The 24,039-nt window shown below is 41.9% G+C and overlaps 1 protein-coding gene across 1 annotated transcript in view; it reads left to right on the top strand.

Annotated features, from left to right (window-relative positions):
* The window catches only part of LOC145394949 (uncharacterized), a 116,583-nt gene that overhangs the window by 69,135 nt on the left and 23,409 nt on the right, over positions 1-24,039 (top strand). Inside the window, exons 5-6 of the mRNA XM_080268701.1 lie at positions 18,539-18,784; positions 20,634-20,771. Coding sequence (XP_080124827.1) covers positions 18,539-18,784; positions 20,634-20,771 — 384 coding nt within the window. The remainder of the gene's footprint in view (positions 1-18,538; positions 18,785-20,633; positions 20,772-24,039) is intronic.

Below are 24,039 nucleotides of genomic sequence, written 5' to 3'. Positions count from 1 at the left end.
GGCTCTGACTGCAGCTGTATGATATATGATTTCCTACTTTCAAAAATTTCGCCGTCAGAAATGGCACGAAATAAATCGGCTAGCAACTGTGGCACCCTATAGAATATTGCCATACATAGATCAAACATTTTTACAAGGAGCAGAGCTCAGCTCAGTTACCTACAAAATGACGAAGGTAATGGTATGAAATCTTCTCCATGCTGCTGCTAGCAGTAGCCCAAGCAAATATTGGATGAAATCCCTGGATGAGTGTGGTGATGATAGTGATACGTTGTTAGATGATGACAGTGATGGTTCTTTTGCTGATTTACACCTTATCTGTTCGTAAGATTGACACTGACGACACAGTGCAACCATAACGCATCGTTCGCCTGGCACCACCATACAGGGAATATTTATTACTTCACGGACCTATATCAGAGGTTATTTTTTTTGTTTGCTATGTATTGTTATATACCATCGAACTCAGAATTTTTTTCTCTATCTTTTGACAATATTATTCTTTTTTAAATATTGTTTTCTAAATATTTGAAAACTGCCGCACACGGGATGTACATGTAAACAAATCCTGACGCAGTGAATGGGTTAAAGATGAAATTGTGAAAATGTAAACAAGATCCTAGTTTCTGACAGTCATTTGTGGAATCCACGATGAGAGTAAAGTGCGATTGGCATCTTCTTTGCTGCTAAGCGCATTCTGTAAAGTGGTATGCATGCTAATCTTATTTAATGCCCACATCGTCATCATCATCCAATCCCAATTTCCCCCATATGACCAGGAACTGCATGCCCATGGGAGGTGTTGTATGCTGATGACATGCTGTTTATTATGGAGAATGAGAAAGAGGTGAAGGAAAGACTTAGGAAGTGGAGAGACAGACTAGGGTATAAGGGTTTGAATAAATGCGGATAAAACAAACATGATGATACTTAAGGCTGGTGGTGGTACTGTCAAAGCAGAGGGAGTTTGGCCATGTGCAATTTGCCATGAGAGTGTGGGAGGGTACTCCATTTTTTGCAGTATTGGTGATAAGTGGGTGCATAAGAGATGTAGTGGTATTAAAGGGAGACTGTGAAATAATGCTGATTTCATGCATGCGGTGTTCAGGGAGAACATATTGAAATTGTCAGGAGTGAAAGAATTGACTTTGCTGGAGAGTCTCTTGAGTGTGTTGAAGAGTTTTGCTATTTGAGGGACATGTTATGTGCTGGAGGTGGAACTGGAACTAGCTCTGCAGCTAGGGTAAGGAGTGGGTGGAGGAAGATAGGGAGCTGTTGCCTCACTTAACACTGAGAGGGCTCTCCCTCTGTGCCAAGGGATCTTTGTATGTGACTTGTGTTGGGAGTGTAATACTGTATGGTAGTGAGACCTGGGCAGTAAAGGAAGAGGATATTCATAGACACAAGCATACAAAAATGACAGTGATTAGATAGCAATGAAAAACTATATTAAACTAGAAAATGGCAATAAAACATTCAGAGTAGGGGATTCAGGAGTTTGTAAAGTACCGTACAGTAGGTGTAAAGAAAGTGGGTAGTCGATACGTAGGTACTGTACTATTGACCCTGGGAGGTACTACAGTGAGAGTGAAGTTTGTTTACAAGCGTTTGTAATTGGCAACACAGCCATCTCTCTTAGACAGGAGACATTCAACCACAAGTACAGTCAGTTGGTGGTTTTTCTTCCGAGAGACTGTGCATGGAGTTAAAGTCCAAGCTGAGAGTCTTACGTTGTTACAAATCTTATTACACATCTCTAATTTCTTTTCCCCAACAGCTTCCAACAACTTTTGGGAAATAATTACAGTAGATGGTAGTAGTAGTAGTAGTTGTTCCCTAGACAGTCTGGCCGAACAGCCCGAGTCCCTTAGGAAGGCCATGACCAAGACCGGGCTTTCCCACAGAGCTCTCAAAGAGTGTATGTTGTGTTGTTGGCGTAGGTGATTGTGTGCAATGCAGTCTTCCACAATGTGCTTAATAGTATGGGGTGCTGTGTTGCATCCTGGACAGGCATCAGCGATGGAGTCATCCAGCCTCTTCTGGTAGCTTAAGAGAACTGGATGGTGCCCACATCTCAGCCTGGCCAGGTGGACCCTGTCCTCACGAGGAAGATAGGATTCAGAAGGGTGGATGTCAGGAGGCCATGCATGCAGCTGTGTGTTGTCTTTAAGTGACTGAATGGAGCGGTGAGTGATCTGAGTGTGGATATGCTTCTGGAAGCTGGTCTGAGGTGGGCGAGGGGGGAGAGATGACAGTATTTGTGTATGATATCGTGTGCTGGGTGTTGTTTTGATGTTCCTTCGTGTGGGTGGATGTGCTGCCATGTACTGTAGTGGATGTTGTGGGTGTGTGGAGGCTGCAGCAAGAAACTGGGTGCCTCTCATGTCTAGGTGATCCTTGACTTTGAGGACTTTGGTTTCTTGATGTAGGTGGTCTGTGGGTGTAGTAGCTGTGCAGCCTGTGATTATTTTTAGGGCCTTGTTCTGTATGGTCTGTAGAGTGTTGCAGTGTGTTTTAGTCAGGTTAGAAGCCCAGGCAGGGCTTGCATAATTCATCACTGAACGTATGTATTGTTTGTATACTGTGGTGGTGGTTTCTTTGTTGTGTCCGAATGTTGTATGGGCAAGTGACCTCAAAGCATTGAGTCTTGGTGTTATTTTATTTTCAATGTTTGTGATGTGGTGTTTAAATGACATTGATGTATTGTATGTTACACCAAGGATTTTGTGTGTGTGTGTGTGTGTGTGTGTGTGTGTGGTAGGGGAGTGTTGTTTATGGTGAGGTGTGGGATGTGACTGTGTTCTGCTGTCCAATTTGTGAGAAGAGTCACTGTAGATTTGGCTGGGGCTATTTTGAGCCTGTTTGTGGTGAACCATTCGTGTAGTGTGTTGAGGTAAGGTTGAATGATGTGTGCAGCTGTGTTTGCGTTTTGGTGCGTACATGTAAGTGTTATATCATCTGCATAGGAAGCTATATGTATCTGTGGTGTGCGGGGTGTGAGTGCGTCGTGCATGTATAGATTAAAGAGCATAGGGGACAAAAAAGATCCTTGGGGGACACCGTTTGTGAAGTTTCTGATGTTAGAAGACTGACCGGCAAATGTTATGTGTGCACATCTGCCTGCTAAGTAGTTTGCCAGCCATCTTTTTGTGTTATTGTGCATGTTTGTGTTGAGTATTTTGTTTGTGAGGTTGTGGCGGGGGATGGCATCAAAAGCTTTGCTAATGTCTAGTGTGACTAGGAGTGTTCTGTGTGGTGGCCTAGCTGAATTCATGCCATCGAAAACTCTCTGTGTAAGGTCTGTAAGAAGGGTGTTTGTGGAGTGTAGTGGCCTAAAGCCATGTTGTGACTGGGCTAGGGGAATGTGAGGTGTGGCTAGTTGTAGTATCAGTCTTTCAGTGACTTTAGAGGGGGTGCAGAGGAGTGTGATGGGGCGATGTGAGGAGGGTAATGTGGGGTCTTTGTTGGGTTTAGGGATAGTGATGATATTGCCATGCTTCCAGATGTTGGGTATTATGTTGTGTGAGTAGCTGTAGTTTGATATGTTGGCGAGTGCTTCTATGCCTTGTGGTCCTAGGTGTTTAAGGTGAATGTTGCTTATGTTGTCTGGTCCACAGGCAGATGAGTGCTTGAGGTTGTTAATGATGTGCTTCGTCTGGTTGTAAGTGAAAGGTGCATAGTCTGGGTCTGTGGGGAACTGTCTCTTACGTCTGATGATACGTCAGTCTTCTGGATGGGGGGTTAGATGGCTGACTTGTGAAAAATGATTGATGAGAGTGTTTGCTTGTTGTTTGTTTGAGGGTATGGTGTCTGTTGTTGTGATGGCAGCGTGTGATTGTGTGGTGTTGCTGTTGGAAAGTGTGATGCTGTTTAGTGTTTTGTAGAGTTTGCTGATGTTTGTTCTGTGGTCAAGTGTTTGGAGGTAATTTTTCCAGTTTAATGTTTGCTGTTCTGATGTTTTACTGTTTATCTGAGTGTTGAGTTCTTGTATTTGTTGTATGGTGTCTTGTGTATGGGGTGTTGGGGAGTGTCGCAGTGTGTCCTGTTGTCTGATGAGGCCTTGAATTTCTGGTGTGAAGTTGGGGTTGTCTCTCTTTCTGCTGCCTCTAGGGATGTGTCTTTTGTCTGCGTTTTACATGATTGTATTGAAAGTGTGCACAGTGGTGTTGATGTTTGTGATGGGTGTACTGTTTAGTGTTTCGAAATGTTGTTCTGTTTCAGTTACAAAGGCCTCCCAGTTGGCTCTCTTATAATTAGTGTATGTGTGTTTGTGGCCAGCTGGGGTGATTCTGGTTTTGATAGTGATGATGATTGGGAGGTGATCAGAACCTAGGGTTTTGACCACTTTCCATGATGTAGTGGGAGCGAGGTTTGGGGAGCAGAAGGTGATTTCTGGAGATGATGGGAGGAAGAGGGCTTGGTGTGGGATATGGGTATGTTGGTCTAGACTGTTTAGTATGAAAAGATGATCTGTCTGGGATTGTAGTACAAGCCCTCTGTCTGTGTCAGGGTTGTTGACATGCCAGGCCGAGGACTTGGCATTGAAATCACCACCCAGGATGATGTTGGGTATGTTAGTGATGTGGTGTATCTGTGGAGAGTAATTGTGTGGTATTGTGGGGGACGATTGGGGGGGAATGTATGTGTTAGCGATTGTTATGTGTGATTTGTTACCAGTGCGTATTTTAATTGATTGTATTTCTGTTGTGGTATCACTTGGGGGGAGAAGTGACTGTGTGTGTGCACTGGTATCTGCAAAATTGATGGATTTGTGTACCAGGGTGATGAGTCCACCACCACCGCCGTCGGCCTGGTCTTGTCGAATGGTGGTGAAGTTATGAAATGTTGGTGTTTTCTGTGCTCTGTGTAGTTTTGTTTCTTGTAAGATGGCAATGTGTATGTTCTGTTGTTTGATGAATTGTGTGAGTTCATGTATTTTGGTGTTTATGCCATCTATGTTTAACTGAAGGATGTTTATGTTATGTGTGCGATGTGTGTCGGCTGCTGCGCATGGGGGGAAGGTGGTGCGGCTGGAGGGGAAGGGGTAGGAGGAGGTTGTGATGGAGGCAAGGGTTGAGGTGTATTAGGATGAGTTGGAATGGGAGGAGTTGGGGGACTGGATGGTGTGGGAATGGTCAGTGGGTTTGGCTGTGGAGGTGTGAAGGAAGTAGGAGTAGGATTGGAAGGGGGGTTGATGGGTGGGGGGAAGGAGCATAAGGAGCAGGTCCAGGTGTTTGTGTAATGTTTCCTGGATGCAAGTGTTGTGCAGGTGTAATGGGTCCAGTTCTTGCAGGAGTTGCATTGAACTGAACCCTTTGTCTGTCAGCTCAACGTTATAGGTTTTGAGCATGTTGGACATATGTATTTGTTGGTGGGCCTGGATTGCTCTCGATGTCCCCGACTAGAAGAAGTCGTCGAGAAATGACAGCCGGGGAGTCATTTCTTGGTGTAGAAAAAACGGTGTTGTTGTGTGTTGTGTTGGGAGATGTGGTTCTTGCCCGGGCGACACAAGCCACTCCCAGGTACTCGAGCCCCGTGAGGGGCCGGGGGGGGTTTGCGGTGGTTTCCCCCCATGCTGTCCTCCTCTTCTCTTCAACAGCCTCTGGGGGGTAGACCCACGACGAAGACGCCACCGCTCCAGGTCCACAATAGATGGTTTTGGCACTTGGTTTAGCTTCCAGTTCATACAAAACATCAGCTGCACCATGGCCAACCCCAATACAGGGAATCGGGGATTTTTCAAGAGGAAACATGGCACCATTTTTAGAGTAGATTAGATGTAAAGGAAGCTTGATCAGTTTTTAAGTTGTGGCTTGCACTGAGTAAGATTTCATTTTGGGACAAATGCAGCAGTCAGACAGGAGTTATGCACCTATTTATGTTTTATATTTTTGACCAACAGTTCGTTAGTTTTATATGTGCTTTATCCTGCCTGTTAATGTGGGGGCTGGCGTGGTGGAAATGCATTGCACTTTTTAAAAGATCCAGTACTTTCTCATGTAGTACAGGGTGGTACAAATTGCACTGCACTAGAAACTCACAATGCGTATGTTATGTGTTGTGAGGGCAGCCCACTTGTCCAGTATGGTTTTGGTTGAGGCAGTGGGAATAGGAAATTAATAAATGATGCAGGATGGATACTGACAACACTGACTGAGCCATCTTTACGACACACGAGATATTGTCCGGTGGAGTGAAAATGGAGCATTGTACCACATGCTGTCAACCCCATATTTCCCTTACTGTCCAACAAAACTATATTATATCCAATTGTCATGCATCCTTGTGGTGGCACTGATATGGCTGGGCAACTCCCCTGCCTAGTTATACAAATGACCCTCAACTCCCTCCCTATCCCCTGAAAGGCAGATGGTGGACTATGGGAGGAGTGCAACGTAAGCCTACAATCCACTGGGTTAACTTTTCAGATGAACTTGGGGATACAACTTCTACTACTCCTACTAACCTGGCTGATATACCCAGGCACATTTTCATGGCTCGGGCAGTTTTAAGTGAAATTTTTAAAGAAAAACTTTGTTACTGACATCGTGGACGACGTACACATTTGTCGAGTTGTAGTTTGGTCAGAAAAGGAGAGCATTAGAAGAGTGAGTCGGAGGAGGTTTAGAAGAGAGTCAGGAAGTTTAGAAGAAAGTTGGAGAAAGTTTAGTATAGAGTCAGAGGAAGTTTAGGCAGTGGATATGTAAGTATGAATGACTGAAGGAGATTTGTACGATAAATAATTCATAATGACATATGGATAAATTGCATGAGGGAGGAACTGAGGAAAGATTGCAATTTATTTACAGTAGACCCTATCTATCCCAGATCAGTTGGGAGGGAAAGTCGGTTTGATAAAACTGATAATCTGTCGAGTCTGATGGTCCCCCCCTGAAGCGGGGTTTGAATCACGTTAGGGAAAAATAAATGAGTAAAATAGCATATTCTAGTACAAAGAATAAAAAAAACATACCCATTTTACACTAACTTGGCCCATAATTTCACATCCTTGTCATTGCACTTCTTCATGACTAGCCCAAGGATGTGGGAAAACCACCTCCAGTGTTGGTAATTGCATTCTGAGTCGCCCTGTGTGTGGAAAGCAATCCATTAGGCCTGCATGATACATCTCGTGTAACAATAGAGTAGTATGTTAAATCCATATCTTGCAGTCTACCTCTAATACCACTACATCCCCTATGTACCCACTTAACACAAGCCCTGCACAAGATTTTTTTTTTTTTTTTTTTTATGCGAGGAAGAAGGAACCAAAGGTCATGAGCCCACAGTAACAGTTCCCTCCAAGAGAAAAACAAAATACAATAGAGAGCCAAATTCAAGAAAACAGAGTTTGGGGAAGGTTTTACTAATCCATGTCTCAAATAGAATAACCTGGTGGGTCTTAGAGTAAAACCTCTTTCTTAGCCAGTTCCTAAACCTCTTTCTTAGGCTCTTCCTGGGTATTCTTTAGTCACATTAGAAGGAAATGCCTGGGAGAGAGAGTTGAGTAGCATAATTAGGATAAGTGCAAAAAGAACCCATTTTTAATAGAGTATCCTCAATCTGTTGGATAGGAATAGATGTTACTCGTGTTTTAGTAAGGCATTAGACCCTGATGTTTTTGATTTATGAACGCTGTCTCCATCATCAAAGATGTAAGAAGAGTGTGGCATTCTGGGTTTCACTCGGGGGTTGCAACCACTTTTATCCAAGTGTTGTAAGTGTGGTAAAAAGAAAAAGGTTTATGAATATTTATTGTCTACTGTAGTAACAAAAAATCTTTGCACAAGTAAATCAGCCTCTTTGCTTGCAAGAGTAGCAAATTGGGAAACTTTAGTGAGCCATATTGCATAGTAATGAGGTGAAAACATCTTGACTGGGGCTGTTTTGGTCTGATGGGGTATATGTAGGTAAAATAATACTCAGGGAGGCAAGAAATAGTCACCACTAATCACTGTGCAAGATGAAGGTTGTGTATTCCCATGTGTGGATACCTGTCAAATACTCTACTGTATAATGGTGGATTTTAATATGAAAGCTTTTATTTTTTTACATGAAAGGTGTTGCATCATGGCCCAGAAAGTGCCAAACATATCTCTGGAATATAAGGAGAAAGGAAGAAAGCATCAGGCTAGGTATAGGTGTCAGCAAGTCATGATTCAGCGTTCACAGTTACTCGTGTCAAGATGTGATAGGCTTATGTCATGGAGATTTGTGGCATGACTGTCAGTAATATACCTTGTGTGATGTTGACATCTTCTGAAAGGCTAAACATGTTTCTAGAATTCAAGAGGAGTGAGCCTCAGAGTGGGCATCCAACTGCTATGTTACACTATGTGGCAACTGTAGTGATACATCAAAGACTTGTGGCCCAAGTGAGGTGTCCATCATGCACTAAGTGTGCTGTAGCCTTCTTTAGAATGGACATTGTATCCAGTTAGAAGCCTCAAAGAGCTGAATGCATCTCTGAAATTCATGGAGAAATAATCCATCCACCCATCATCCAATCCTATGTTTCCCCATGAGGTGCATAGGAGCCTGGGGCTAAGCAAGTTGGTCCTGGCATTTAAGATGAGTGACCAGCCTCGCTTATCCATGAATGGCATTACTTGAGCAATAAACCCCAACAACCCCTTCGATATAAACCTTCACCGGCTCAATCCGATTGGAGTGCTGTTATTACCCTCTAAACCACCAGGTGCCAAAATTAGGTTATATGGTTACCACCCAGCATAGTAAATGGTTTCCTGGTGTACAGGAAACCATTTGGCTTGTCACTTAGTGTAGTCACCCACAGGCAGTAGGAAAGAAAGACAGAAGAGGGAGTGTAAAGTCACTCATAGGGAAAAGAATGAATGAAGGAAAGATAGACAGAAGAGGATGGATGGAATAAAGGATAGAGGAGAGGAAAGGGCAGACATCTGAGAGCAGCATTACATCGAGTGAGTGGATGGTGAGCCTAGGAATCCATGGACTACTATATCACTCCTTGTGGCAGTCTGTTACATGGTATGTCATGGAGGCTTGAACTCAGAGTGAGGTGTTTGTCATGCACCATACCTCCATTGCCTTCTTCAGAATGGACACTGCATCTCAACAGGAGGCATTAAGAGGTGGCTGCATCTTTAAAATTCAAGGAGAAATGAAAGAATGTGTCAAGCAGGCACCAGTGGGCCATTACATGATTCTTTGTGGTGAATCATGCCAGGTGTCTATAACATAGCAAGCATAGTAAAGCCTTCTAGTTGCCATGATGCCCATGGAGGAAAAAACCGAAAGGAGACATGCTCCCAACCAGGGTCACATTAAGGAGTGTGTAAAGTGAACTGGGATGAGCCAGGGTGATGTATTCGTAGATGAAGGGGGTAGATTGGTGAAAGTCCCGCTTCCTACTTGAAATGTCTCTCATTGGTCTGGGACCACTGAATTGGTCTGAGGGAACCCATGGTTGTCAACAGAGAGCTCAACCAAGGAGAGGACGCAGAAGGCATGACTATCCAGTATGCTGCAGGGAGCCAAGAAAGATGGAAAAAGAAGACATGCAGACCTATGTATAGTCCCCATATCCCCAGTACACACAGTCAAGGGGACACACACAGAGAGAGAGAGCCGGAGAGAGAGGACGTCCCAGGCATCGCTCCTGACCTTGAGTAGTTTCAGGAATTTTGTCTGTCCTGTCTCCTAGGGTCTTTCTTTAAATTTAAAATAATGAAAGTTGGTAGACTACCAAAAATGTAAAGATTTGTTGGCAATAGTATACATGAATGTTTGTGGCTTATTCGGTAACAGCTGTTTAGGTATTTTACCGGTACGTTAAAGATGGCCGAAAATGTAAACAATGAGGGAATGGAATTTCAAGGATTTGATGCTAATACTAATGTCATGGACCTAGTGAAAACATTAATTATGAGGATTAGTGAACTCGAAAAAAAAGTAGAGAATCTAGTGATAAAGGATGTGCCAGGAAATACGGAAACCACCATACAGAGTCTAATCCAGTCCAACGAAACAGCCAATGAAGAGATTAAGAATTTGAAGAGGGAGAATGTTGAACTGAGGAGGAAACTTGAAGAGAGTACTAATAAAACGGAGAAGGTGAGTAATGTACTAGAAGAACACAAGGCAAAGTGGGCACACGTAGAAGAAGAACAGAAAGAAGTGGTCAGCTTAAGAGAGATCATCCAGGAAGAAAGGGAAATGAACAAGAAAGAAATGGAAGAAAATGTAGTGAAAATACTGAAGAAAAAGAGAAAATAGTGAGAGAAACTGTAGAAAGGAACAGATGTGTGGTAGTATTTGGAAACAGGGAAGAGGAAGAAAAGGTTAGGTTCGCAAGACTCGAGAGAGACACGAACATGGTGAGAGGAATATTAGGCAAGATTGACCCCGAAGGAAACAAGTGGGTAAAAGAAATTGAGGAAGTAAGGAGGATAGGGCCTTATAAGAAAGGGGAAACAAGACCAATGAGAGTCAAGTTTACATCAGAAAGTGTAATAAATGAGATACTTAAAGTGACCTGGAAATTAAGCAAAGAGGCGGGGATGGAAAATATTATAATAAGAAAAGATCTGAATGAAGAAGAAAGAGAAGCTTTAAAATCATTAAAGGAAGAAGTAAAGGAAAAAATGATAAGAGGACAGAGGAAGAACGTAATACTTTTTTTTGGAGAGTATTGGATATGAAAGTAAGGAAATGGTATTTAAGGAAATAGAAGTGAAGGAAGTTAGGGGGGATGGTTGTGAAAGATCAGAAGTTGAGGAAGTGGTACGGACAGAGAGTAGGAGAGAAGAGGGTATTAATAATGTCAAAAATAATTTGAAGGTGATATATACTAATGTTGATGGTTTCATATCGACAAGGATCGAAATTAATGATTTCTTGAGAGAACATGAACCTGATGTCATGTGCTTTGTAGAGACCAAATTAAGAGAAGATACTGATGTTCATTTGGGAGATGGTAAATACAAACTGTGGAGAAAAGACAGAAAAGAAAAAAAGGGAGGAGGAGTGATGATAGCAGTGAAGAACAACATAAATGTAGATACTGTGGAAATGGGAGAAGGCAGGGCTGAAGTGATATATATGAAATTAGAAACTGGAGAGAATGTTAAGAGAGATATGGCGGTAGTGTATGTTCCCCCAAAGACGAGAGCATGGAAGGATGACGAATACCATGAGATGTTGTCAGATATGGCTAGCTACTTGCAAAAAATAATTGAGAAAAGCAATAATATAATTTTGGTGGGTGACTTTAATTGTAAAGAGGTGAACTGGGAGGAATGGTACTGGAGGCGGCGAGGATTCGTGGGGTACTATGTTATTAAATATAATAATGAATAATGTGATGACGCAGTGGGTCAAAGAAGAGACACGGTTTCGAGGTGAGGACACACCAGCAAGGTTAGATTTACTGTTCACCAAAGAACCTGATGTAATAGAATCATTGGAATATCTCTGTCCTTTGGGAAAAAGTGATCACGTGGTCATTGAGTTCCAGATGTTAATAGGAAACGCCGAGCCAAGAGACGAGCCTCATAGACAGGGAAGATACAACTTTGGCAAAGCAAATTTTACAGGATTGAGAAACTTTTTTGAAAATGCGGATTGGAGAAAATTCAGAGAAACAAGAGAGATACAGAGGAAGTGGGATATCTTTCTAGACCTCTATAATTTGGGAGTGGAAAAATTTGTACCAAGAGTAAGAGGGAAAGAAAACAGGAAAAAAGGAGTGGTTTAATAGAAGGTGTATGATAGCCAAAAAAGAGAGAGATAAGGCGTGGAACAATTGGAGAAAGAGAGGTAACGACAGAACAAAGGAAGAATATAAAAGAACAAGAAACGAATACACAAGAATACGTAGGGAAGAAGAAAGGAATTTTGAAAAAAGGTATAATTGACAAATGCAAGGATGAACCCAAACTGTTTTATAGATTTGTTAATGGCAAACTGAAACAAAAGGAAGGAATCACCAAGCTGAAAGTAGATGGAGAGGTCTTTAATGATGCGGCAATGCAAGCAGAAATAATGAACAAACGTTTCCAGTCAGTTTTCACTAAAGAAAAGGAGCTTGTGGAAGGGGAGGGAGTGATTAGAAATGTTCCGGTGATGAAAGATATAAAAGTGGAGGTGCAGGAAGTGTATAAATTACTGGAAACCCAAGATGTAAGGAAAGCCCCAGGACCTGATGGAATTTCTAATTGGGTACTGAAGGAATGCAGAGAACAACTGGCGGATAAAATTCACAGCTTAATTGTATGCTCACTGGAAGAGGGGAAAGTGCCAAAAGAATGGAAGAGGGCAAATGTGGTACCAATTTACAAGGGAGGAAACAGGGAAGAACCCCTGAATTATAGACCAGTGTCTCTAACCAGCATGGTCGCAAAATTGTGTGAGAGAATCCTGAAAGACAGATGGATAAAATATCTGGAAGAGATGAATATTTTGGCTGAATGTCAGTTTGGATTCAGAAGTGGAAGGTCATGTGTTTCAAACTTGTTGAGCTTTTACTCAAGAGCGATTGATGTGGTACAGGAGAGAGATGGTTGGGTGGATTGTGTGTACTTAGACTTAGAGAAGGCCTTTGACAAGGTACCTCATAAGAGACTAATGTGGAAACTAGAATATATAGGAGGACTAAAGGGGAAACTTCTGGAATGGATGAGAGACTTTTTGAGAGACAGACAAATGAGGACAGTAATAAAGGAAAAGATGTCTGGATGGAGGGAAGTAACAAGTGGAGTCCCTCAAGGCTCAGTGTTGGCGCCAGTAATGTTCCTGATTTATGTAAATGATATGGTAGATGGTGTGAACAGTTATGCGAGTCTGTTTGCTGATGATGTAAAGATCTTGAGGAAGATAGAGGTTGAGGAGGATTGTAAAATACTGCAGGAGGATTTGGATAGGATACACAATTGGAGCCGGACGTGGGAAATGAAATTTAATGTAAAGAAATGTAAAATATTGGAAATGGGTAAAAGTACCAGGAGACCATCACTGAATTATTTTTTGGGTAATGAATTAATCACAAAAAGGAGAGAAGAGAAAGATTTGGGAGTGCTGGTCCAAGATAGTTTGTCACCGGAAAAGCACATTAACAAGATAGTTGGAGAGACTTATAAGCTCTTGACTAACATAAGAGTAGCATTTCATTATATGGATGAGGAAATGATGAAAAAATTGATAGTGGCCATGATCCGCCCCAGGTTAGAATATGCAGCGGTAGTGTGGTCCCCACACAAAAAGAAAGATATAAACAAGATTGAGAGAATACAAAGAACAGCAACCAAGATGGTCCCCAGTCTGACAGACCTGTCATACAGAGAGAGGCTGGAAAAACTGGATTTGCCTTCGTTAGAGGAAAGGAGAAAGAGGGGAGACATGATTGCGGTGTTCAGGACCATGGTGGGAGTAGATAAAATTGACAAAGAAGATCTGTTTGTATGGGATAAGAGAGCAACAAGAGGACATGGAATGAAATTGAAAAAGTCAAGCTGCTTGAAGGATATCAAGAAATATAGCTTTCCTTACAGAAGTATAGACTTATGGAATAGCCTGGACAAAGAGATCGTCCAGTCTAAAAACATAAACGAGTTTAAAGTTAAATTCGACTTATTGAGAAACAGCGACGGAAACCCACGAGCATAGTACATTCCGTGTATATCACAATTAGGTATATTCTTAAATATTTGGAATGACTTAGACAAAGAGGTGGTGCATGAGAAAAACATTCATGTGTGTAAAGGTAGACTTGATAAATGTGGATATGGAGACAGGACAACACGAGCATTGCTCAATTCCTGTAGACTACAAATAGGTAAATACAAATAGGTAAATACAAAGCAGGGGCAAATTAAAGCCCAGATGAGAGTAGATTTCTTATCCCACAGGAGAGCCAATGGACTGCAGCAATATGGCCAGTTTAGTGACCATTGCAAAATGACTTCATATGAACATCATTGTCTTGGAAATGGTATGGCACCTACCCATGAAACCCATGAAATATTTTTGCTCAACTCACCGTAGTTATGGAGTTATTGTAGTTAGAAATTTCCCAGTTGGTTGGAAACCGACGGTGACACAGGCTAGACTCGTTTATGTCAAAGCCTGAGTGAGTTGCCAGTTCGTCCAGTAGGCCATAACAAGTGTGACGTACTTTCAGTAATCTATTTTTGCCTCTCTTCCCTTGGCCACTGTCAGTCTTGCATTCAATTTTAACATCAAGAACTAATTTTTCCAGACAGGTTTGAGCCTTCCTCAGTTTCTAAAGCCTTGGTATATGGATCAGCAAGTGCATGAATTTCTTTCATAGTAGCCTCTGTTCCTTTGTTTCTGGGCTTAACCTTGTAGGTGGGGATGAGAGAGAATAGGTAGATAAGTACTACATAAAAATTGCATTTCATGATGCATCTCCTGTGAGAAACTTCAAGGTGCATTGTTAAAAATCCCACACATGAGACATGTTGCATGCCACAGGTTAACACCCTGAGGGATATAAATGTTGATGTGGCATTTTTAAAAAGCTAGGAAAAAGCATATATTCATGAAGAATGTGAAAAAGGCGCTTTTATATGTCCTTTTCAAGAGCCACATTATTGGTGAATCAGTTTAACTGAAATCTGAACACCACATAGTTGCAGCATCTTGTGTGGTAAAAAAAAAAAAAAAAAAAATGGTGTGGATTATGGTGGGAGCTTAAATCATTCCCTGCCTCCCTGGGAACATCCAGTCTGAGCCTGGCTCTTGGTTGAGTAGATGGGAAAAAACAAAAAACACATGGTACAGCACCAGCAATGTGAAAAGCACTGACTACAAGGGAAAAGATCTCCCTGAAAGGGAGAACACAAGGATGTGATGACAAGAACCACATCACCAAGTGCCGGCAGAATTTACAAAACACTAAACAGACCAAAAAAATGGGTTGAAAATATGATCCAAGGAACTCCTAAGTGACAGGAAAATTGAAAGAAATGAACTGAGAGACATAATAGTGGTGGGCAGATGTGGTGCAGATTCTGAATAAGTATACAGTACATATATAGTAAGTGTGCAGAAAAGCAGCACATGATGCATAGAGTATGTAGCTTATTCAGGGGGACTACATGGGGTGAGCTGATTGCAGGTTCATGGAGTAAGTAGTTCTTAGCCATTGGTTTTTCTTTCAAAGGCTATCTACTGAGCCAGATGAATAGAAAGTACTTGAAGTTTAGCTTTGGTAGGCCTGGGATGGGATAAATATTTTTTGGGTGCTACGCTTTGAAGAGGGCAATGTTTTGTGGGTGCTGCGCCGTGAAGAGGGCATTGGTGTTGTTGTTGCTATTGTTACGTTGAATGCAGGATTTCCACCACTTTAGCTGGACACTCCCAGAGATCTTTTATAGTTGAAGTTATGCTCACAGGTTTTCTGTACTGTAAGAGTGAGATCTGAGTTACATGAAGAGCATTGTAGGTAGTTTGTGAATTACCTTTTGTGTTAGTACTGGAACAAAGAAGGATGAAACATGATCATACAGAAGTCTATAACTTTTTTTTTTTTTTTAACTCTTACCTGACCTAAAATTGCCATCTTTGCATCATAAATGCTGAGTTGTAAAAATAGATTGATACTAATATATGATGCTATACTCTTTTACTCTGACTTGACCTAGATCTTCGTTCGTTTGCAGTTTATTCATGTAGCTCAGTAGCAGAAAAAAGCAAAACTGCGACTCTTCTTCCATTCTTTTGCGCTTCATTATGACTATCACAACATTCTAGTGCAACTCTACTGTTACAAATCATTGTTCAAGTTTGAGGGATGGCAGTTTTAGGCCAATTAGAGTAAAAAGAGTGTAGTCACAAAGAAGTGCAATGGAAAGGATGTAGAGTCATAGAATTGTCTTGTTCCTCCATTAACCAATATGAAATGAGCTACAAAAGGATGAAAATCTGGGCTACGTTATTGCTGAATGACTACAGATGAAATCGTGTTTCTCGAGGACGGGAAGTTTCTGTGGGATGGGTGTCTGTGAGCTGATGGAGAGTGCTGTTTGGCTAAGTTTTTGGTTGACTGCAGTGACTGTGTGTGTGGGGTGGGTGAGGGGGTACTGTTGAGTGAAAGACGAAGGGTGTTTTAGGGGTTTTCTATGCAGTGTAGAGATGTTTTTTCTCTGTGGTAGGAGATAGTGAGTTATATCTTTGCAAGGATAGGATGGATCTTGTGATATGGAGAGGATGAAGAAAGAGAGACTGGTTATAAGAGTGTATGTGAGTGAGGTGGAGAGGAGGATGGGTAAAGTGACGCCCGTGTTAGGGTTGGTCATGGTACTGCTGATGTTTTCTGTGGACTGGAAGTTAAACCAAGCGTCAAAACCTGCTACCAGAATTACCTGCCTACAGTTGCTGGAAGCTGTTGGGGAAAAAAAAAAAAATGAGATGTGTAATATTATTTCTAACGATGTAAGAGTCTCAGCTTGAACATTGACACTGTACAGTCACTCAGAAGAAAGATCGCTGAGTGACTGTCCTTGTGGCTGTACGTTTCCTGTCTGAGAGTGATGACTGTGTGGCTAATTACCAAGCTTGTCAACACACTTTACTCTCATTATTAAAACAAAATGTACTGATATTCCATAAGAGCCAATAATATATCCTAAGTACACTACATGGCAGCACATCCACACACACCAAGGAACATCAAAACAACACCCAGCACACGATATACACAAATACTGTCATCTTTCCCCCCTCGCCCACGTCAGACCAGCTTCCAGAAGCATATCCATACTCAAATCACTCACTGCTCCATACGGTCAGTTAAAGACAACACACAGCTGCATGCATGGCCTCCTGACATCCACCCTTCTGAATCCTATCTCCCATGTGAGGACAGGGTCCACCTGGCCAGGCTGAGATGTGGGCATCATCCAGCCCTCTCAAGTTACCAGAGGAGGCTGGATGACTCCGTCGCTGATGCCTGTCCAAGATGTAACACAGCACCCCATATTTTTAAGCACATTATGGAGGACTGCATTGCACACAATCACCTACACCAGCAACACAACATACACTCCTTGAGAGCTCTGTGGGAAAGCCCGGTCTCGGCCAAGGCCTTCCTTAGGGACTTGGGGCTGTTCGGCCAGACTGCCTAGGGAACAACTACTACTACTGCTACTACCCCTGCTAATACTATGACACCAGTCCTGAATGAGACACACCTAGCCTGCATTCAGTATGTACACTAGGCATTAATGATGAGGTGGTGGTGTGGTAAGGTGAGTGTCAAAAGGACATCTGGACCTCAGGGAATGGAGAGCCAAGTTTATACCCAGAGTCAGAAATGTTACCTGGGAGAAAATGACTTGACCAGGTTATAGATGGAGTGGAGTGGTACAGTATAAGAGAGAGGGGGTGTGTGAGCTGGGGGGAGGGCAATGAAATGGCGGGGGACAGGGCAACCTGGAGATTTGTTTGTGGCCACCCCTCATGAGATTGAGGCATCTGGCAATAGATAGATAGTTTATAGATGAGAGAGAGACTGTACTGAAAGGTTGAAAGGGCAAAAATGGACGAATAAGGGCAGCTCAGCATGAAAACTCCTAAGTCATCCCATCCCCTGCTGAGGAGTTCCTGGGAGAGACCAAGGCATTTTACACTAACTTGTCCCAGATATTCATCTTTTTGTGGGTTATTTCACATAGTTCAGTGCTGGAAAGGGACAGTACTGTGGCACTACATCCTTTCCATTATGCCTTTTTTTTTGACTAGCATCAGATTCTTGTGTTCATCTCTTGTTTTAATTCAGTATTCTTGGTGAATATGTGGCAGTTTTAGGCCAGGTTAGAGTAAAAAGGGGATAGTGAGACTGTATGCATCAAGAACAGAAACGGGGATCTGGGTTTGTATGTTAAGTCAGTGGTTGCCACAGGGGGAGTAATTGAGTGCCTTCTTCATCAGTCATTCTTTCCTTTTGTATCCCTCTCACCCAGTTTATTTAAAGTGTACACTGTTTGAGACTGATAGGGGGTAAGGGAGACAGGGAGATGTAGGCAGATGTTAGAGCTGGCATATGTAGGCTGGTGAAAGGCTCTTGGATAGTAGCTGTGTAAGGTATGGGATTTTCGGATTCTGTCTGGTGCTGCAGTCTTGTGGTACAGTATTTCAGGTGTTAGGCATCTACAGGGGATTCTTGTGAAAATAGGTGGAATGACAGAGTGCAGAAAGGACTTGTAGTGGTAGTGTGTGGAGCCACAGGGTGCACTGTCAAAAAGTATCAGGACCCCCTACCTGTAGTGTAAAGGAGGAAGAGCATAAACTGCCAACTAAGACTTCAAAAATCGCAGTGCTGATGAGTCACAAGTTGCATTTCCCATCTCATCCACCAAAATTTGTTTTATTGTAGTACTAAACAGCAGCTTAAGGTCACTTTTGTTTATTTTGTTGCACAGAAATTTGCACTGTACAGAACATGTTTCAACTCATATTTAGAACTATGCAGAGTTTGCAAGCTAAGCTGTGGTAGGGGTCCTGATGTTGTGTTTTCCGTGGTTGCGTGGGCTATCAGGTCAGCTGAGCGTGGACAGTGATGGGCAGACGTGCCCACCCGCCCACGACCACAAGGTGTTCGCCCGCCGTCAGAGTTATCCCCAGCGCCGCGTGTCTGCCCTGGTGTTGCAGCCCCCCCACCCTACCATCCCCCGCCCAGGCCCCCGCCCACCCCCGAAGTCTGCCTCTGATGGTGCCAGGGGTGTCCGTGGGGTGGCCGGTCGGGGAGTCAGGTCTTCCCCTACCCTCCAGCAAGGCCCCCCGGGTACTCACCCCGCCCCATTTTTCCCTTCCGCCCCTCCCCGCCCGCATGCCGCTGCTGCCGCTGCATCATGCTCTGTGTGTTTTGACTCCAGACGGCTCTTTTTGGTCCTCATAGATTTTCACACACCATTTGCGGATTTTCGAGCCTCTTCACGTTTCCTTCCCTCTACATTAGTTTCCCTCCCTCCCCTGGGCGGGCACTTTACTGCACTAGATTTTGCGTACCAGACTAGCCATCGTTTCCTTTTTTTTTTTTTTTAATTACTAGAGTACGACTGGAATGCATCATCAACCATCATGCCACTAGATCTCCTCTTTAGTGGTTTGCTAGATAGTGGATACGGCTGAAAGTTTCTAGCGCGGTGCTCCTAGAGTTGAGGTGTTAAAGGTACCTATAGGTTTAGCAGCAGTGATAATGTAGACCAGTATTATTATTAAGAGTACAGTACTCATTGTAGCAACATCAAGCAATAAACATGTACACCACCACAATATACACCTGTCTGTAGTACATTTTTTATGCCACTATGCTGCCTGAAGTGACAGTTTTCAAATCACTTATAGTCCCAACTTTTTTAGAGTTATGTAGCGATGACTTAGCCGCCCCTCAACTCCCCCCATTTATATATATAGTAAAGTTTTATATTACTCACTTTTGTCTCCCCAGTGAGTAGTTAATTCCCTTCATAGAGACTCAGCTGTTTCAGTAACATGGTGTCCTTTTTTTTTTAAATTTAATTCCTGCTGCTCCCAGATGATTTTACTGTAGTTTGGGAATGATTCCTAATTCTGGAGAGTTTAATCTACTGATCTCTTCAGTACAAGTGATCCTTCCTAATATAAATAAAATAATATGGTGGTTGCAAGGAAAAATTTTTAGAATGACGCATCTGTACTGAAATTGGCTAAGGATATTTTGAAGCTAACATAGTCATGCATTAAACCTCTTAGACTCTAAAGTGTCCAGTGATAAACTTTAGTTATAATTTTCCTGAGTATTATTATTATTATTATTATTAAAGTTCCAGATTAATTTTGTTTTTAAGTACCATATATGATCCTTCCATGGCATTACTTTTAACAGTAGGTGAAGATAAAAATGATCTAATTCAGTAGATATTTTGGATTATTTAAATAATCCTCTTAATTCCAGTTATTTTTTGACTTAGACAGCATCAGTTTCAACATATACTCAAATACAGTGCTCTTAACTCTTTCACTATAAGATGAATAACTTTGTATAACAGTATGAAGGATAGAAGATGAAAAGATGTTGTAGTGAAGAGATGAATGGAGAATCCTTCACTACAAGGAACAGCAAAACAGGATAGAAGCAAAAATAAAGTAAAAAAAATAAAATAAGAAGAATATGCAGTTTTGAAAGAGTTAAAGAGTCATTTACTAATAGATACCTGAGTTAATTTATAAAAAAGCACCCAATAATAACACAAAAGCTGGAAGCCATGAGTAAGTTGAATTATAAATGAGGTTGACTGACATTTACTTGGAATCCTGGGATTGAGAGTCATGTCTTTTTGTGAATCTGTATAAATAATGTGTTGTTGTTTTTCTCCCCCTCCCCTCTCTCTCACTTCCCATCCTTACTCATGTCCTCAATTTCCTTTCACCATTGATTCTCCTCCTCCTCCTCCTGCTCCCTCTTACTTTCCTCACCTCTCTCTCTCTCTCTCTCTCTCTCTCTCTCCCAAATGTTATCTTCTCATCTTCCCTTCTTCAATTCCTTATCTTTATCCATTCTGCCCTCCCTCCCACACCCCTTCCTCCCTCATCTGTCCTTCTCTTCCACACTCCCCTCCTCCTCTTCCTCCCCACCCCATAACGCCCCACAGAAACCTACGCAGCGTTCGCCCTGGCTGCCCACAACTCGGCCGTCAACAGCCCTGCCCGCCACAGCTCCATACGTTCCACTAAATCTGCCTCCTCCTCACGTCGACCCTCGTATGCCTCCCTGCAAGCGCTCCGACCAGGTGTGATAATGTGTTTCTCTCTCTCTCTCTTTCTCTCTCTCTCTGTCTGTCTGTCTCTGTCTGTCTGTCTGTCTGTCTGTCTCTCTCTCTCTCTCTCTCTCTCTCTCTCTCTCTCTCTCTCTCTTCCTCTCTCTCTCTCTCTCTCTCTCTCTCTCTCTCCTCCCCCTCTCTCTCTCTCTCTCTCTCTCTCTCTCTCTCACCCAATCCTCACAGACAGTATACCATTCTTTTCTTCCTCTTTTCATTCCTTTTATTCATTCTTCTCCTCTTGTAATCTAAGGTGTTTTCTCTTTAACCTCCCTGTTCTTTATGGTTCATTCTCCTTGTTCTCCTCTTGATTCTTCTTGCCTTCCTCTTCTTCTTCCGTACATCTATTACTCTCCATTTCCATTTTCTTTAGCATTTTCTTCTCGTACTCTCTTTTCTGCATATTGCCTACCATTCCAATCTCTTTATTATTCTCTTCTGTTACAGTTTTTCCTCCTCATCACTTCCTATTTACCTCATCCGTATTTCCAAATTCACGTTCTCCTTTCTTCTGTAACTCTCCACATCTTCATCCTCTTGCTTGTTTTATTTCTTTCTAATTTTAAATCTTTCATCTTCTCTGTGTGATTTCAGTCTTTCTGGTTGTAAATTTTTCATCATTTTTGTGTGTCTTCAGTCTTTCTTAGTCCTTCATCTTTTCTGTGTAGTTCCTGTCTTTCTGATGGTACATTTTTCATCTTCTTTGTATGTTTGAACTTTCTCCAGTTCTAGGTTTTTCATCATCTTTGTGTGTTTAAACTTACACTAAGTCTACATTTTTCATCTTTTGTGTGTGTGTGTGTGTGTGTGTGTGTGTGTGTGTGTGTGTGTGTGTGTGTGTGTGTGTGTGTGTGTGTGTGTGTGTGTTTCCAGTTTTTATCTTTTTCATCTTTTTTTAATGTTGTCAGTCTCTTTACTTCTGCATTTCTCCTCTTTTTTTGTGTGTGTTTCCTGTTTCTTGTTCTATTTTCCTTGATATTCCTCCCCATCTCTCTGCACTTTTAATTTTCCTTGTCTTTTTTGTGTTTTTTAACTATATCTTCACTGTTAGGCCAAGTTAGTGTGAAAAGAGTACACTCCTGTACCACCACTCATCATAACTCAAGTCGCACGTACTTTCACATCATACAATATTCCTTGGGTGTAGGAGAAAAACAAGGGCCACTCCCACATGTTCCCTTTGTATTTTTATGCCATTATAAAGCATCTTTTTTCCATTTCTCCCTTTATACCTCCCCACATCCTCCATCCGTCTTATTGTAGTATGTTGTTTGTGTAAGAGAATGTGTATGAATCACATCAGTGTGTATGAATTTTGTGAATGTGTATGAAGCAGTGTAGATAGCTGTACCCAAGCTGTTTAGATAAATTAAAAATATACTGCAAAATACTATAGGTTATTTACACTAACTTGGCCTTGATATTCATCCTTATTTAGCAATTTTCTAATAGATCATTGACAGAAAAGACAATGCTATGGCTCTGCATTCTTTCCATTCTTCATAACTACCATCATAGTTTTAATCTAGTATTACAATTTAGCCCTTGTGATGGAGAGATGGCAGTTTTAGGCCAAGTTAGGGTATAAGCAGTCTAGGCTGTAGTGTTCTGTAGGTTAACACAGTGTTGAGAGACTAAATTATATCTAGGCAGTGTAGGGTTGAGTAGTGAATATCTGATGTTACCTGTAATGAAGGTCCTGTATCCTTACATTGTACAGACAGAGACACAAGTATCTTCCTGTATCCTCCCTTAGTTTGACAGATACATGGGAGAAAAAATGAACCATCTGAAACATCATAAGTAGAGAGTAAAGATTGGGTTTTCATTGTATTTTTTGTGTATTTTCTGTTGCCAGACGCCTTAATCCCATAAGAGTTGGCCACAAACAATTCGCCTCCCTATCCCTCTGTCCTCTGTTATTTGACTGCCCTGCTTCCAACCCACTCCCTTCTCTCTCATATATCTCTTCAACCCATCACACTATCTCATCCTTAGTCTCCTCTTCCCCCTCTCCCCCTCGAACTCACACTCCCTTCTCTTATATGTCTCTCCACTCCATCCCTCCACCTCATCCTTGGTCTCTCCCTTCCCTCTCCTCATCCATTGTATTGTACCAGTTTTAAATTTTCTTCAGACAGAAATGGAAAGATAATTGTTTCTCTTCGCATACTGTACAGCATAGCAGGAATAAGGTATATCTGTAGGAGTGTTGGATCATGCTCTTGTCACTATGGGAGGCATTGTAGCACATCTTCCCCTGTGATTTATTTTTCATGTTATATTGTATCTTACTTTCCTGGGTTTTCAAACACTGTAGCCCTCCCTTACCCAAACAAAATGAGATTCCAGCCAATGTTGCTGCCAATACAGAATGATTTTGTGGCCTTTTGACAACTCACAAGTCAAATATTATACTGATTAACCAGTTTGTTTTGTTTTAGATGAAGTTTTTCTGAACTGATATGGGCAGGCAGACGTGATAAGGATCAGTGGATCTGATGCATCATGGCAGTCACATCATTAAAAAGTATCATATTGCCATTGCCATCCTTGGTTGACAGGTTCCAGTTTTGTTTGACATGATCCTCAGAACAGTTGAGGTGTATGGCAACCCAGGTGATTGTTCTTTAATGATGCAAAAGTGGTTTCCATGATACATCAGGTCCATTGATTGCTGTCACATTCACCTACTTATACAGTATAGATTAATCTGAAACAAAACAAATTGGTTAATGTGAGATGTCAAAAGGCTACATAGCAATCTTGTGTGGGTATCATCAATGGCTGGGTTTTCTTTTTGTCTGGGCTAGTAGGGCTAAGATGCTTGAACATCTTGTATGTCATTCTAAAATAGACATAGTTTGCATAAATAACATTGAAGAGAATATCAGCATCCCATGTGCAAAAATGAAAGTTGAGGAAGAAGTGCTAGGAAACCCCATAAGCCATAAACCCTAACGTCTATGGTGTCATGTATTCAGCATCTGACTTAACATAGATATTCCAGGTTTGCAGCTAATGGATAGAATAGGATGATATAGTGTCTGTAGAGTGTAGTGTTGATCATTGCACAGTTTAGTTTCATTTCTATTCACCTCATTGTTTGATATTTATACATTGCTTCCATTCAATCTTAATCACTGTTCTCATTTTTAGTGATAATGTTTATGGATGCAGTGACTCTTTCTGGAACTACTATGCTTGACTGGCACTGACATGGAACCTACATGTAATGGTT

This window comes from Coenobita brevimanus, chromosome 4 (assembly GCF_032717465.1).
Source record: "Coenobita brevimanus isolate Jiangsu-jjx chromosome 4, ASM3271746v2, whole genome shotgun sequence".
In the NCBI taxonomy this organism is placed as follows: domain Eukaryota; kingdom Metazoa; phylum Arthropoda; class Malacostraca; order Decapoda; family Coenobitidae; genus Coenobita; species Coenobita brevimanus.
The sequence above is the reverse complement of the archived record's forward strand: the minus strand, read 5'-3'. Positions and strand labels throughout refer to the sequence as shown.